At 52.3% G+C, this 14477-nt stretch overlaps 1 protein-coding gene across 1 annotated transcript; it reads left to right on the forward strand.

Moving 5' to 3' along the window:
* Positions 1–8052: 8052 nt before the first annotated feature.
* On the forward strand, positions 8053–10482 carry TRIL (TLR4 interactor with leucine rich repeats). Its single transcript, XM_008147699.3, has one exon. It carries the CDS (start codon positions 8053–8055, stop codon positions 10480–10482), a length of 2430 nt encoding a protein of 809 aa, XP_008145921.1.
* Positions 10483–14477: the final 3995 nt, after the last annotated feature.

Genomic DNA, 14477 nt, shown 5'->3' on the forward strand with positions numbered 1-14477 from the left:
ATCGATGTTTCTCTGTCTCTGGATCCGTTTTTGTTCATCAGTTTATGTTGTTCATTACATTCCATAAATGAGTGAGATGACAATTTCTGAACTAGAAATTAAAAGGGAAACTCGTGTTCTGTCCGGATTGGTCATCTTTGCCCTCTTACCAAGGCTCTGTTGGTAAGCTGGAGGAACCACGATGCACCTCTGTCCAGAAAAACAGGTCCCAGGCAAGTTTGCAACTTGGGAAAACTTGGTCCCAGGAAGGCTTTGTGTGTTGTATCTCATGGTTACTGATGATGGTACCCACGCCTTGAGCAAATTGTCTATGATAATGTAGTCATTAGGAAAAAGGAGAGAGACATCTGAAGGATCATTCAAAAGGTTTAACCCTTTGCACTCGCTTGCTTTTTCCTCGATTCCTTTATTCTAATGCTAACCATGTCGAGTCACCCTCGACATCCGAGTGCAAAAGGTTAATCCAGTACAGGCGAGTCCACTTTCAGCTGGTGGGCACTGGCACACACACCGGGGCTAGTTGTCCATGGCCTCCTCCGTCCTGACCGGGCAGTGCCAAACCTGATTGGCCCGTGTTCTTACTGTACCAGTTGTTGAATCTTGTGAACATCACCCTGAACTGACCTCACTAGTTGTACATATAGATGAGTATCATCAGGGGGTCGAGCAAAGCCCAACTATAAACACCTGGGGTCAGGAGCCAACTGTTTAGATTCTGGTCTACACTCTATCATTACAGTGGCAGATCATTCTAGAAGGTAACCAACTTCTTTCGTTCTTAGCATCTTCGCCTCCAAATTGGAAATGTGATTAATCCTCACCCAACTGCCTCATGAGGCTTATGTTGAGGTTCAAACCAGAGAGTAGATAGGAAAGCATTTTTTAAATAAAACTTTTAATTAATTTCAGAGAAATACATAATAATTGCATATCGTTTAGAAAATGCCAAAAAGTAGAGTGTAATTATTCATGTTCTCACCACGTAAAGACAACTGTTAACATTTTTTTAACATTTTCTTCCAGCTTCCTATAAAAACTGACAATTCAACAACAGCTGCTAAGTACAACAAAAATGGGATAAGCCACGCTGCTGTCCTTCCGGCTGGGTGGGGATGTTATAACGGATAAATAAATGTTATTACTGCAGCATGAAGAAATCCAAATAAAAGAATAGTGGGAAGTTGTACCATAAAATACAATTACAGGTCTGGCTCCTAAAGATGACCAATATTTTAAAATATTTATTTCGAAAAATAGAGACACTTTGATACCCAAAGGATTTCCTTAGGCTACTGACTCAATTCTATTCTAAGGGAAGATGTCATTGTATTGCTGCTATAAAATTTCAGTTACACAAAGACAAACTGGATACTGTGACCAGATTTGCCTTATTTCCTAAGCCATTATGCTCAGTCAACAACTGCATTTCCTGTTTTAGCTTGCCAGACGTGCCTGCAATTCACTGTAGTCCTTGTAGATACACCATCTGTTTATACATATTGGTTTCAAATAATCAGGCACCTTCGTATTCACGGATAAGGATTTTCCTTGGACATAAAATCCAGCGTGCTGGAATCAGTCACCTTGCCAAGGCTTTAAGCACATAGACGTGGGCTGATTCTTCCGCAGAGTTTTGAGTTCTTTATTATTTTCTTCTCAAAAGATAACTGCTATTTCAGCAAATGGCACTCATCGCATCTCTCTGGGATGGCACTCTCCTCCTAGATTACCGTCTTAGGAACATCCAGCTCTCAGCCATGCTCAGCCTGCCCACTCCTTTTCCTATCCCTGGGCTCCTGGCAAAGGGGACATTGCCTGTCTGAATAAACGCTTAAGAATTCTCCTTCAGTGACAGTACCTGAGAAAATAGGACCTGGGGAGGTGCTAAAGAAGGATCTCTAGGCCCTATTCCGGAGGTTCCATATCAGGTTCTCCCAGGGGGCATGGCGGGGGGGAGGGGGGGGCTGAGGTCCTGTATTTCTAATAAGCTCTTCAGTTTCCTCCTCTGTACAATGGGGGTAACAATAGTTCCTACCTCACCAGGTAGCTGTGGAAGTGAGTGAGTTAGTTTATGTAGAGCGCTTGGACCTCTGCTCTACATGAGTGCCCATCATTATTATTGTTGTTATTCTGACATGATGGTGAGCAGGTGTTTCGAAATACTGTCTATTGGTATTAAAATTAAGTGTGCATAAAAATCATCTGGGGGTTTCTAGATGCAGGTGCCGGGGCTTCGTCCCCCAAGATGCTGATTTAATAAGATGGGCACGTAGCTGGGAATCTGCATGCCTGTGTTTCCTTAAGGGGGAAAACGGAGCATCCGAGGATAGATTGCAAAGCAGGGCTTTTCCTTTTCCTGTTCCTAATCCCCAAGGCAAAGAAACTTGCCTCTCAGACCAGGGCAAAGATGAAGCCCGTTCAGATAGAGTCGTGGGAGCTGTTTGATAACATCCAAAGGACCACGGGGACTCTCAGGTCCCACTTCATCTGTGGCAGGGTCCACACTGCCTGTCTGGGGTTGGCTCACACGGGGTGAGGAAACAGATGCTGTCTGCAGGCTGCCCTGAGGAAGCTCCGGGAAGCTGCGCCAGCGGGCTTGGCAGGCCCGCCTCTCCCACAGCGGGGGCTTGGCCAGCTCTCTTCCCTCTAACCTGCCCTGCACCAGGCCAGCCTGGGCTAACTCAGGCCAGGTCCAGGGGCCGCCAAAGACCTGGCCTGGAATCCTTCCTGCCTCTCCAGCTGCAGTTCAACGAAACCCCAGATTGCCTGGGAAGAAGGCAGTGCACATCCCTGGCAAGTCCACGAAGCTTCCATGCCCGGGCAAGAACGCCAAGAACCCTGACACCACGTACGTGTGCCATGGAGCCAGCCCCAACTTGCTCGTGTTCTGACCTCTGGAACTTGAGATTGAAAGGGCGAGCCTTCCAAATGTGAGATGACAAGTCTTGCTTCTCTGACGAACAGCATTCTTTCCTCGATGTCTACTTGTGATTATGCAAATTATACATTTGAAGGTAATTAATCCTTAACTCCTGGAACCTGACCCAGCCTGGATCCATCCATAAACACATTACGTAGTTAAGAGGCATTTAAATGGAGACAACTGCGTCTTTGCTTTTACTAAAAAGTGTTGCTTTTTATAGAAAATTAGGTATAGGCTATGTTATAATAAAGTGGAATTAAACATTTTAAAAAATGTTTTCCTTTGGACTCCTGTAATTTTCCCCTGTTCTTTCTAAATACAAGTCCATGTACTTTCTCCTCCTAAAATGCTACGTATGGGCAGGGCTGTCTCCAATACTCAAGGAGCCCGGGTGAGAGAAGACCCCTGGCCTGAGACACCCCCTCTCAGCCCTGACTCCAGCGTTACCAGTGGAAATCCCAGCTCATGCCTCCAGTTGACTATTGGTATTAAAATTAAGTGTGCATAAAAATCACAGCTGCCCTTTGGCCTTCTCTTGGCCCCAGGGGTAAAGCCACTCATGACATGACCGGCCCCCAGGAGAACACATGGGGGAAAGGCCTGCGCATACTTAGGCAGTTGAGTCGGGAATTCTAGGGTCCCCACATTTTGGGTTTCACCAGGAACCCTGAGCAAAAGTGGGGGTGTGGGCTTTGGGTGAGCACGTCCCTTTGGAAGCCCCAAATCCTGGTCTTATGGGGAGCAGCACAACCAGGGAGGACTGCAACACGGCCTCCACAGCACAGGGTTCAGGATAGGGACCCAGGCTGCCCTATTCTAAGAGTGGTGCTGTGTGTGTGTGTGTGTGTGTGTGTGTGTGTGTGTGTGTACACACACTGAGTGGCCAGATTATTATGATCTCTGAACGCATAATAATCTGGCCACTCAGTGTATCTGTATCTCCAATGGGTACCAAAAGTATTCTAGACTTTTGCTGGAGATCAACCACCTATTTGCCCTGAGCTTTCTATCAGCCAGTGCAAAGGGGAAAACTGATGAGGTGCACGATTTATAGTATCTTTGATATCAAATAAATGAGGTACTCAAGAGAAGTACCTCTACAAAATATACACAGTACATTTTACAGAAGTGAATACATGTCCCGCCAAACCACTGTCACAGGTTTCAAGGTTCTAGATGGCAAGAACTAGATAGAGAACATTTTCTTTGTCAAGCACCTCGTTCACGTAGGCAGAGATACCGCTTGAGGTTATGCTACAAGTACTATTACGTCAACTGCTTGCTGAAATCTTTAAAGGGGACTAGGGAACATTTATTTGGAAGTCATTGTATGAGCCAAGGTTGTGTGATACCGTCAAAAAGCACAACTGTCAAAAAAACAGCTCACCAACAAAGATTCAGACAGAAGTTTTGGCAGTTCCTAAATCACTCTCTTGCGCATGCCCCAGGCTTCCCCTCCGGAGAGCCCCGCTCACCTGCACCTAGGCAACCCTCAGCACTTCCTGTCCCCAAAGCCTTCCTCCAGCTCTCAGGCCAAGTTCATGTCCCCAAGGCTCCCACAGCTCCACCCACAGCCTGACCCCCTGCAGCTGCTTCTTGGGTGTCAGCCTCCCCACGAAGCTGGCGCGCCCTGAGGTCTGGCACGGGCCCTGTGTCTATCAACCACAGCCTTCCCACGGCTCATCCCAGGACTTGGCACAGGCTGCGTCCCCACCACATGCCTCTTGCCTGCTCACCAGCAGCAATAAGGATTCCACGCCAATGCAGTGTGGAGTTTTTGCTCTTCCCTACCAGGGACTCTACATACTGCCAGGTTCAAGCAAAATACCACTTTGACTCCTGGGAGAGAGAGATGAAAATAAATCAAACACCTGTGTCGCGTTACAGACATGGAGACCATCGGGGGCACATGTGAATATCATATATATGTTCTCTAGGGTGTTTAAATGTCATTCATTTGTAAAGTTGACCTCAGGTTCTATGCCTTTAGAAGGGAAGCATTTTTTAAAAAGACGGCAGTCACAATTTTTCAGAAAAAACTTTATATGCGCACACACGTTATCATTTTATCTATAGGTCTCAAAATCTTCCTCTTACCGAAATTGGGTTGAGGGTGCTAGGAACACCTATCGGAAACTGTACTTACTGGAAAGGTGGCACACTCTATGCAGCAGATGGATTACTTCAAGGAAATGGAATGTTATGGAAAAGTAATTGTCCTGACATGAATCTGCAGGTCATTTCCACCTGCATCCCAGGACTGCTGGAAGAATATTAGCAAAGACAGCCACAACATTAAAAGATACTCAATGTCTGCAGGGGTCTGATACTTTTTAAATCTTACTTAGAAGCATCTAGAAAGAAAAGACACCCCCCCCCCCAGGGGGGTGAGTGATGGTGGCCCTCAGGGGGAACGCTGCCTGCTGCCCTCACTCTCTCCGCTAGTTTTCAGTGAAGAGTCAGGAGAAGAGGCTTTTTCAAAGGGGTAGGGTCTCATTTCCGCTCCTCCCTCTTCCCCGTTACACCTCTCTCAGCTTCCACCCTCTTTCCGGCTCAGACTGCTCTGTGTGTGTCCTGAGGCCGTGGCCTCAAAGCAGATGCTGCCACAGTGCCATCCCAGGGAGTTCCAGCGATTCACTTTGAAAGCCAGCAGCTTCTTGGTATCTTTCCTCTGAAACACGGGGGTAACCTCTGTTCCAGCAAGAAGGCCCTCCCACCAGCTTCCGAGGCCCAGTCAGGACAGCTGTGCCACACTGTGCGAGCTTGGGTCTCACGCTCTGCGGCAGCCATGCCTTCACGAAGAGGATGGGAGTCAAGAACCACAGGGGTTTCAGAAGAGTCTCACAACGAGAACTGAAACACCAAACTACCTGGGGAACCTCATCTTCCATCGTAACGACAGACACCTGGTCCTCCAAGTTCATCCTCTAGCTCAGTGGTCGGCAAACTGCGGCTCGCGAGCCACATGCGGCTCTTTGGCCCCTTGAGTTTTTAGCAAAGGCCAGCTTAGGAGTACCCTAATTAAGTTAATAACAATGTACCTACCTATATAGTTTAAGTTTAAAAAAAATTTGGCTCTCAAAAGAAATTTCAATCGTCGTACTGTTGATATTTGGCTCTGTTGACTAATGAGTTTGCCGACCACTGCTCTAGCTGAACTCAAAGCAAATCCCAAGCAAACTCGCTGTGCTCATTCCCTGTGCCCTGAAGGGACATTTCACCGCCTACCTTCAGTTCTGCAACACCCAGCACCCTGGAGCCCAGTCCCTGGCCACACTGCCAGTGATCCCTGTCATCTTTGCTTAAATTCAGAACTTGTCGCTATCCCTTACCTAGGAATTGGTTAATGAGGCAATTAATAATTGTCAAACACTGGGGTTATTAAAACTTATCTGCATCCCAGCAGCTCTCTCATAGATTGCTTTATATTATCATGGAGCCTTCCCATGCCTTGCCCTTCCCACTAGATTGTCAGCCTCTTGAGCGGGAGATCTGCCTCTTTCCTTTAATTGTCCAGAGTATGTCCTTAAAATTACCTTCTATGGACACTTTGGGGTGGAGGGGAGATGGGGGTCTTTATTTTTAGCAAGATACTTTGCATGAACAAATAGTAAATAACAGCTCTTCCTTGCCCATTCTCATTCTCAGCAGGGGCTGCCTCCAAGGAGCCTTTGATAAATGCTCCCTTCTCTACGGATAACCTGTGATGAGGCTTCCCCAACTAAGCCAGGCCTGAGAACTAGGACTTGGATCAGTGCAAGCCCAGGCATCGGCAGAGGGGGCACCCCGAAAGGTAGCAGCTAGTTAGTTACCCAGGGGCCTGGGAAGGTATAAATACGGTTATTCGTGCCCGGGGAGGTTATTATACCAGCATATATGCACACGTGCAAAGCCTCCCCTAGGGAGGAAAATTAATGGGGCCAAATCGCCAAAATCTGGCAGAGACCCTTTCATGGCGGTAGAACCAGTTCTGAGCTGTCTCCTGGCTCTCGCCTACAGCAGGACCTTTAGTTCAGATCCCTAAAGGGGGCGGTGCCTTTCCTGGGCTTCCAGGAGCGCGATGCCCCAAACGCAAACACGCAGCGGTTCGAATGGGTGGACCCAGCCTCTCCCGACAGTGGCCTGCCCACAGCTCTTTGCAGACAACCTCACGCTCCCCAAAACTTGAGTAGAATGCTGGCGGACTGCGGTGCCGCAGGGCGACACCTGGAAGAGCAAGTGACTTAAAAACAAGTAAAACAAGCCGCGCTCCCCCTGTTCAGAAGCGACTGGTGTCCTCGTCTAAAATAAAAAGGTCTCTGTCTGCAAATCCCGTTTGCTCCACCGACCGGTAATCCACCCCCCGCCCCCCAGCCCAGCGTGTCCGCCCGGTACAGCTGTTTTTAATCCCTCCTTTTCTCACTTGGCGTCCCGGGCCCGGGCTGACCAGACGCGGAGCCACTTAGCGTCTCCCCCTCCCCCTGCCAGGGTCTGTCCTTCCTCCGCCGTCTCCTCTTTCCCCGCCTGCATCCCCGGGGGCAGCGTGTGGGAAGAACGAATTTCCGCCCGGTTTGTTCGCCACTCGCCGACTTGGGTCCCTTCCGGACGCAGCCCGCGCACCCCGGCTCCTCCCCCGGCTGTTCCACGGAGGCCGCGCTCCCGGCCCGGGACCCAGAGAGAGGAGGCGCGGGCTGCGGGGGCCGAGCCGCCCGCCGGGGCGCAGCAGCCAAGCCGCGCCCCAGCAGCTCTTGGAAGGACTCCCGCCTGCCTTGCAGCTGGGGAATCCACTCGGCGGGGAGAATCCGTGCCAGGGAATCCAGCTCTCCGGACTCGGGCTGCAAACAAAAAGCTCCGTTCTCGTCCCCCCCGCTCCGTCCCACTACGCGCACCCGGAGAGCTTCCTGCAGAGATGCAACAAGTAGCACCCGCAGCTCGCAGAGCGCCCCGCGCCGCCTGACTTGGCTGGACGAAGCAAGCCTGCAGAGACCGGGCCAGACACCGGACAAAGGGCGGAGGAGGGGCTGGACCGCGCAGCGGAGTCCCTAAAGAGGCCATTTGGTGACTCTGGCCAGGCCAAGGGGAATGCAGAGGAGACACGGAGCCGGCGGGCCAAGAGGACGATCCGGCAGCTGCACGCAGGGCGGGCGGCGATGGAGGCTGCCCGCGCCGTGCGCTTCCTGCTCGTGGTGTGCGGCTGCCTCGCGCTCCCGCCGTGGGCCCAGCCCGTGTGCCCGGAGCGCTGTGACTGCCAGCACCCCCAGCACCTCCTGTGCACCAACAGGGGCCTCCGCGCCGTGCCCAAGACCAGCTCGCTGCCGAGCCCGCAGGACGTGCTCACCTACAGCCTAGGCGGCAACTTCATAACCAACATCACGGCCTTCGACTTCCACCGCCTGGGGCAGCTCAGACGGCTGGACCTGCAGTACAACCAGATCCGCTCTCTGCACCCCAAGACATTCGAAAAGCTCTTGCGACTGGAGGAGCTCTACCTGGGGAACAACCTCCTGCAGGCGCTCGCCCCGGGCACACTGGCCCCGCTGCGCAAACTGCGCATCCTCTACGCCAACGGGAACGAGATCAGCCGCCTGAGTCGAGGCTCCTTCGAGGGCCTGGAGAGTCTGGTCAAGCTGCGGCTGGACGGGAACGCCCTGGGGGCGCTGCCGGACGCGGTCTTCGCCCCTTTGGGCAACCTGCTCTACCTACATCTGGAGTCCAACCGGATCCGCTTTCTGGGCAAGAACGCCTTCGCCCAGCTGGGCAAGCTGCGCTTCCTCAACCTCTCCGCCAACGAGCTGCAGCCCTCGCTGCGCCATGCGGCCACCTTCGCCCCGCTGCGCTCCCTCTCCACCCTCATCCTCTCGGCCAACAGCCTGCAGCACCTGGGGGCCCGCGTCTTCCAGCACCTGCCCCGCCTCGGCCTGCTCTCCCTCAGGGGCAACCAGCTCACGAACCTCGCCCCGGAGGCCTTTTGGGGGTTGGAGGCCCTGCGGGAGCTGCACCTGGAGAGCAATCGGTTGAGCCAGCTGCCCGCGGCGCTGCTGGAACCTCTGCACAGCCTGGAGGCGCTGGACCTGAGCGGCAACGAGCTGTCGGCCCTGCACCCCACTACCTTCGCCCACCTGGGCCGGCTGCGCGAACTCAGCCTACGCGACAACGCGCTCAGCGCCCTCTCTGGGGACATCTTCGCCGCCAGCCCGGCCCTCTACCGGCTGGACCTAGACGGCAACGGCTGGACCTGCGACTGCCGGCTGCGGGGCCTGAAGCGCTGGATGGGCAACTGGCACTCGCAAGGCCGGCTTCTCACCGTCTTTGTGCAGTGCCGCCACCCCCCGGCCCTGCGGGGCAAGTATCTGGATTACCTAGACGACCAGCAGCTGCACAACGGGTCTTGCGCCGATCCCTCTCCCTCCGTTTCCCCGACCGGCGATGCCAAGCGGCGGCCCTTACCCACAGCCGCGAGGGAGAAGATGGCGCCCCCTGCCGGCGGCGTCGCGGAGGAGCGGCCGCCGCAACCGCAGCTGCAGCCACAGCCGCGGGAGAGGTTACCGCCCGGGGCGCCCTGGGATGGGGAGCTCTCGGGCAACCGCAGCGCCCTGAGGCTGAGCCCGTGGGGTCCAGGCCTCCAGCAGCTGGGCCCCTCTGCCGCCGCTGTGGCGGGCCCGGCGCCACACCCCCTGGACCTTCAGAAGCCCAAGGGGGGCCGTCCGTCGCCGGCCGATCCGGCCCACGCGGCGCCCACCCTGACCGCCGCGGCCGCCTCTGCGCCGCCGCCCGCTGGCGACCTCTGGCAGCGCGCCGCGCAGCAGCGCCTCTTCCCCCCGCAGCAGCAGGAGGGCGCCGCCCAGCCCGACGGCGGGGCCGGCCTGCCGCCGCTGGTGTCCGACCCGTGCGACTTCAACAAGTTCATCCTGTGCAACCTGACGGTGGAGGCGGTGGGGGCCGACAGCGCCTCGGTGCGCTGGGCGGTGCGCGAGCACCGCAGCCCCCGGCCGCTGGGCGGCGCGCGCTTCCGCCTGCTCTTCGACCGCTTCGGCCAGCAGCCCAAGTTCCACCGCTTCGTCTACCTGCCCGAGCGCAGCGACTCGGCCACGCTGCGCGAGCTGCGCGGGGACACCCCCTATCTGGTGTGCGTGGAGGGCGTGCTGGGCGGCCGGGTCTGCCCGGTGGCCCCCCGGGACCACTGCGCCGGGCTGGTCACCCTGCCGGAGCCCGGGAGCCGGAGCGGCGTCGACTACCAGCTGCTGACCTTGGCCCTGCTGGCCGTCAACGCGCTGCTCGTGCTTCTGGCCTTGGCGGCCTGGGCGTCGCGCTGGCTGCGCAGGAAGCTGCGGGCCAGGAGGAAGGGCGGGGCCCCTGTCCACGTCCGCCACATGTACTCCACCCGGCGGCCCCTGCGCTCCATGGGCACCGGCGTGTCGGCCGACTTCTCGGGCTTCCAGTCGCACCGGCCGCGCACCACCGTGTGCGCGCTCAGCGAGGCGGACCTCATCGAGTTCCCCTGCGACCGCTTCATGGACAGCGCGGGCAGCGGCGGCAGCCTGAGGCGGGAGGACCATCTCCTGCAGCGGTTTGCCGACTAGATCCGGGGCCTCCAGGGTGTGGACACCATCTCGTTGGCCTTGAGGAGCCGTCTCTCTGCGGGGCCCTTCAACCCACCTCAGGGGAAGATCTCATTCCACCAGACCGTCTTCCTTTTGTGCATTTGGCCAGAGAGGCCGAAGAGGCCAGTTCGGCACTGCCCCCTAATTCCCAATATTCATGAAATAAGTGGATGGTACTTGGTGGTCAAGACCAAGAGTAGGGGACGCATGGATGGTGGGGTACAGAGGTGGAAGGCCTTCTTTACACGGAGACTTGGGCGCAGCTATGAGATTGGTTTTGGTGGCATGGCAATGCAGTAGCCTCACCCCCTCGGGGGTAGGAAAGGGGGCTTGTGCCCCCAACATGGCCAGAAAGCGATGTGGAGACACACTTTTTTACTTGTTCAGTGTCCAGAAGAGGTGTTTTGTGTTCTATTTAAGGAAAAAGGAACTTATTACCATTACAAAGGAGGCTTGGTTTGGAGGTTTGTGCCCAGAAGGATGATGTCAGCAGGTGGTCAAGTTTAACACACTCACCAAGGGGGAACTCTTTTATGGTGGATAACTTGACATTTAAGTAATTAGAGACGCTATTTTTTCTTTTCAACAATGTGAAGAGCTCTGACGTTTAACAAACTGACAAACTCAAGGACTATTTTAGATGAGCAGGTGGTTCAACAGTTTTCTTTTTAACGTGAACCTCACAGGAAGGTTCGCTGACCTTGGCAGGGAGGGTTCACTGAGATTGCACACTTCCTCTGAGAAGGCTGCATCCAAGACTTCTCCATCAGGGTTGCTCCTGTGGCTTTTTTAATTTTATTTTTTTTAAACCCATAGATGGAAAAGGAAATTTCAATGCCAGACTTAATCCAAGAATGTCATGCGTATGTAGCTGGTGACCCCATAGGGAATGCCAGTGTTCTAGTTTGCTTACCACACCACCGACAGTGTGTGGGGCTTGGGGGAAATGCCATGTGCTACTTCTCATGTTTTTATCAGTGACATGCAATTGACTGTGTCCTACTGGTTCCGAGTTGCACAGTTAAGGGTTAAAGGACATTTCCTTGATAGGGGAGCAAGAGGCGATTGTCAGTTGGGAGTGTATGCTTGATCACATTCATGTCTTACTCTAGAGGAAATAGTAGAAGGGAAGAAATTCTTGGGAAAATGTGAAAAAAATGGACATCGGTGGTTGTTTTCCTACAAAAAAAACCAGAAGATTGTTACAAGTACTTAAACCTCACTGTGAAATAATTCTATCTTTTTGCAAGTTAGTCCCTCCATGTCCCTGTGTTTTACTGTGTTATTAAATCTTACCTTGTAGTTGATAATTGCAGTCTTTCTTTTCCATGCTTTTGTGTTAAACTTAGGGTTAGGCTCCTTTATTTGCTCTGTTGTTTTCAACTATTTGAGATAGTCTCGTTCCCTGATATTTATGAGGTACATGTTTATCACTACATGTCGTGCCCTGGTTTACATGAATGATTGCGTGTGTGGTCTACAAGTGTCGTCACTAAGAAGGTGTGCCTGGCTCCATTCACTGTGGTTATGACTCATGGGCAGCGGGGTGCTGTGGAGGCCACGGCATGGGTGCCAAGGCTAACAGTGCATCTTCTGTTGAGGGCCGTAAGCCCCTGAGGGTCCTGATGACTCAGGGAATCGATCACAGTCCAGGGGTCCTTTCACCCCCCTTTTATGGGTGGCCTCCACCGAGCCAGGCCTGCCCTTGTCCCCACAGCTGAGCGGAGACCCAGGGATCTAAATGAACTGATCTTTGTTTATGTTCAGATGAATCAATGTCCAGACCCCTTAACGTACAGCTGCTTTCCTGGCAGTCTTATCTGTGGGGCCAAAACTTAATAAACCACAGGAAATAGACTGTCATTCTGAGTTTGCTGCCAGAGCTTGTTTCCGACTCCAAGCTTGCCGGCACCCGGGAGAGGTGCAGTTGTTGGCTCTTCTTGGCAACCTTTGGGCTTTCCTGCACCTTTTCTGCTCCCGGCTGTTTTCATTCATCGAGCAGTTGCGTCTCTTAGCTGTGTCTTTGGCACAGCCATGTAGTGCCGATTCCCATGGGAAGTCTGGAAGGGACCTCTTGTTTTCCCACGACCCACCCTGTTAACAGCAGAACATCACTGAACATGCTTAATGCCTGATCTATGTGAAATCAGTTTCCCTGGAAGGTCTTTCAGTGGGAAATGAATAAATGCTGTCCGTTGTTATGCTCAGTTATGTCAATAAACCCACTTACTGATAGAGATGTTTTATTGTTGAAGTTGCCAGTATTTTATGCACCTGCCTGCGGGTACACTGCATTTTTCTATAGCGGTTTTCATCATTGAAAATGAACACAGGCATGAAGTCTTTCTGTCCTCTTTCAATGTGTTTTATTATTATTATTATTATTTCCATTTTCACAGTAGAGTATGGATGTTTATTTTTAAGAAATGGTTGTGTGACTTGATGCCCCAAGAAAGGATGAGATGGCTCTAAGAGCAGGTGGCCAGCCATGGGGTGAAAATGCTATTAAGATCCAGTGACAGCAAGATGATTGGGTCTCAGCAGGCACCAGCTGTTAAAAGGGAACTGAATTAAAAGCCAAGCCCTTTGACTCGCATGGTCAATAATGAGAAAGAATTCTCTTGAACTGGAGGTCATTTTTGCCATTACAAAGTTTATGAAAAGAGAAAATTTGCGAAGGAAAGAGAATCAATTTTGTATGTGGTAGGAGTGTTCAATGAGGGGTCCATCGAAGCAGTCTGGAATTTGGGGGGACCCTCAGCTTCCCCAGTTAAGATTATTGCTTTCACGAGGCTGGTCATGTTTTGATGCTGCCAGGTAATAATTAGGATGTGATCAGAACACTGTCATTCATTTGCCATGCACTGGGTTTTCACCACAAGTACAGCACTAGGGGCAGCGACTGTATTTTAAGAAACCATTAAAATAGACACGGGATGGCCTGGTACTTGTCGTAAACCCCTACCGCGCCTGCTTCTGAGACTTGGAGATGATTGAGAGTGAAGTATGCCAGAAGTGTATCCAAAATTCCAGACCCAGAATCAAAACAGAATCCTACCCGGTCTCATACCTTCGCCATCAAGGAGAATTATAGCATCATTCAAGCTCAGAGTAATGTTTAAGGAAGTGATGAAAGGATCTGAGTCCTCGGGGATTGTATTCATTCCATTCGTTAATCTCCTTGTGCCTCAGCTTCCGCATCAGTTACAACGGGAGGCCTAAAAGTCTCGACTGCACCGGGCTAGGGCTAAGGTGAGAAGTCAGAGCACACGGTGTTTGCCAGCACGGTTCCACCTCAGGCGTGTTGTTAGTAGCAGGATTGTCCAGTGCACAGTGCAACAGGTGGCATGATACACTGTGGAAATTTCGTGGACAAAACATTTGTGCTCAAGCCCTAACCCAGTGGTCGGCAAGCTCATTAGTCCACAGGGCCAAATATCAACAGGACAACGACTGAAATTTCTTTTGAGAGCCAAATTTTTTAAACTTAAACTTCTTCTAATGCCACTTCTTCAAAATAGACTCACCCAGGCCGTGGTATTTTGTGGAAGAGCCACACGCAAGGGGCCAAAGAGCCGCATGTGGCTCGCGAGCCGCGGTTTGCCGACCACTGCCCTAACCCATCAGAAAATTCAGATCATGAGATTACAACAGCCCTTCCTCTCTTGTTCTGGTTGGTTGGGTCTCTCCTAAAATTGAGCGAGAAAGGATAGCTCTCAACGTACTTTCTCATCACTTCACAAATGTGAATTCACTAGTATTTGACCAAACGTTTCTATGTCTATGAAACTCATGGTATGCATTAACCCACCCGTGAGGCTGGAACTAAGGGCTGGGTAAATGGTCTTGCTTGTATAGCCCCCATCCTACTTCCATTAACTTAGTGATAGCATCTCCAAGTCTGCCTTTACTCTTAGTTTACTTAAAGGGATACTTTGCATGAACAATTCTTTTATCCCCCAGGGATTTCAAGC

The sequence above is a fragment of the Eptesicus fuscus genome, chromosome 14 (assembly GCF_027574615.1).
Source record: "Eptesicus fuscus isolate TK198812 chromosome 14, DD_ASM_mEF_20220401, whole genome shotgun sequence".
Lineage (NCBI taxonomy): Eukaryota > Metazoa > Chordata > Mammalia > Chiroptera > Vespertilionidae > Eptesicus > Eptesicus fuscus.

Coding starts and splice junctions, on each gene's coding strand:
- TRIL (XM_008147699.3), top strand. CDS start 8,053: ATGGAGGCTGCCCGCGCCGTGCGCTTCCTGCTCGTGGTGTGCGGCTGC.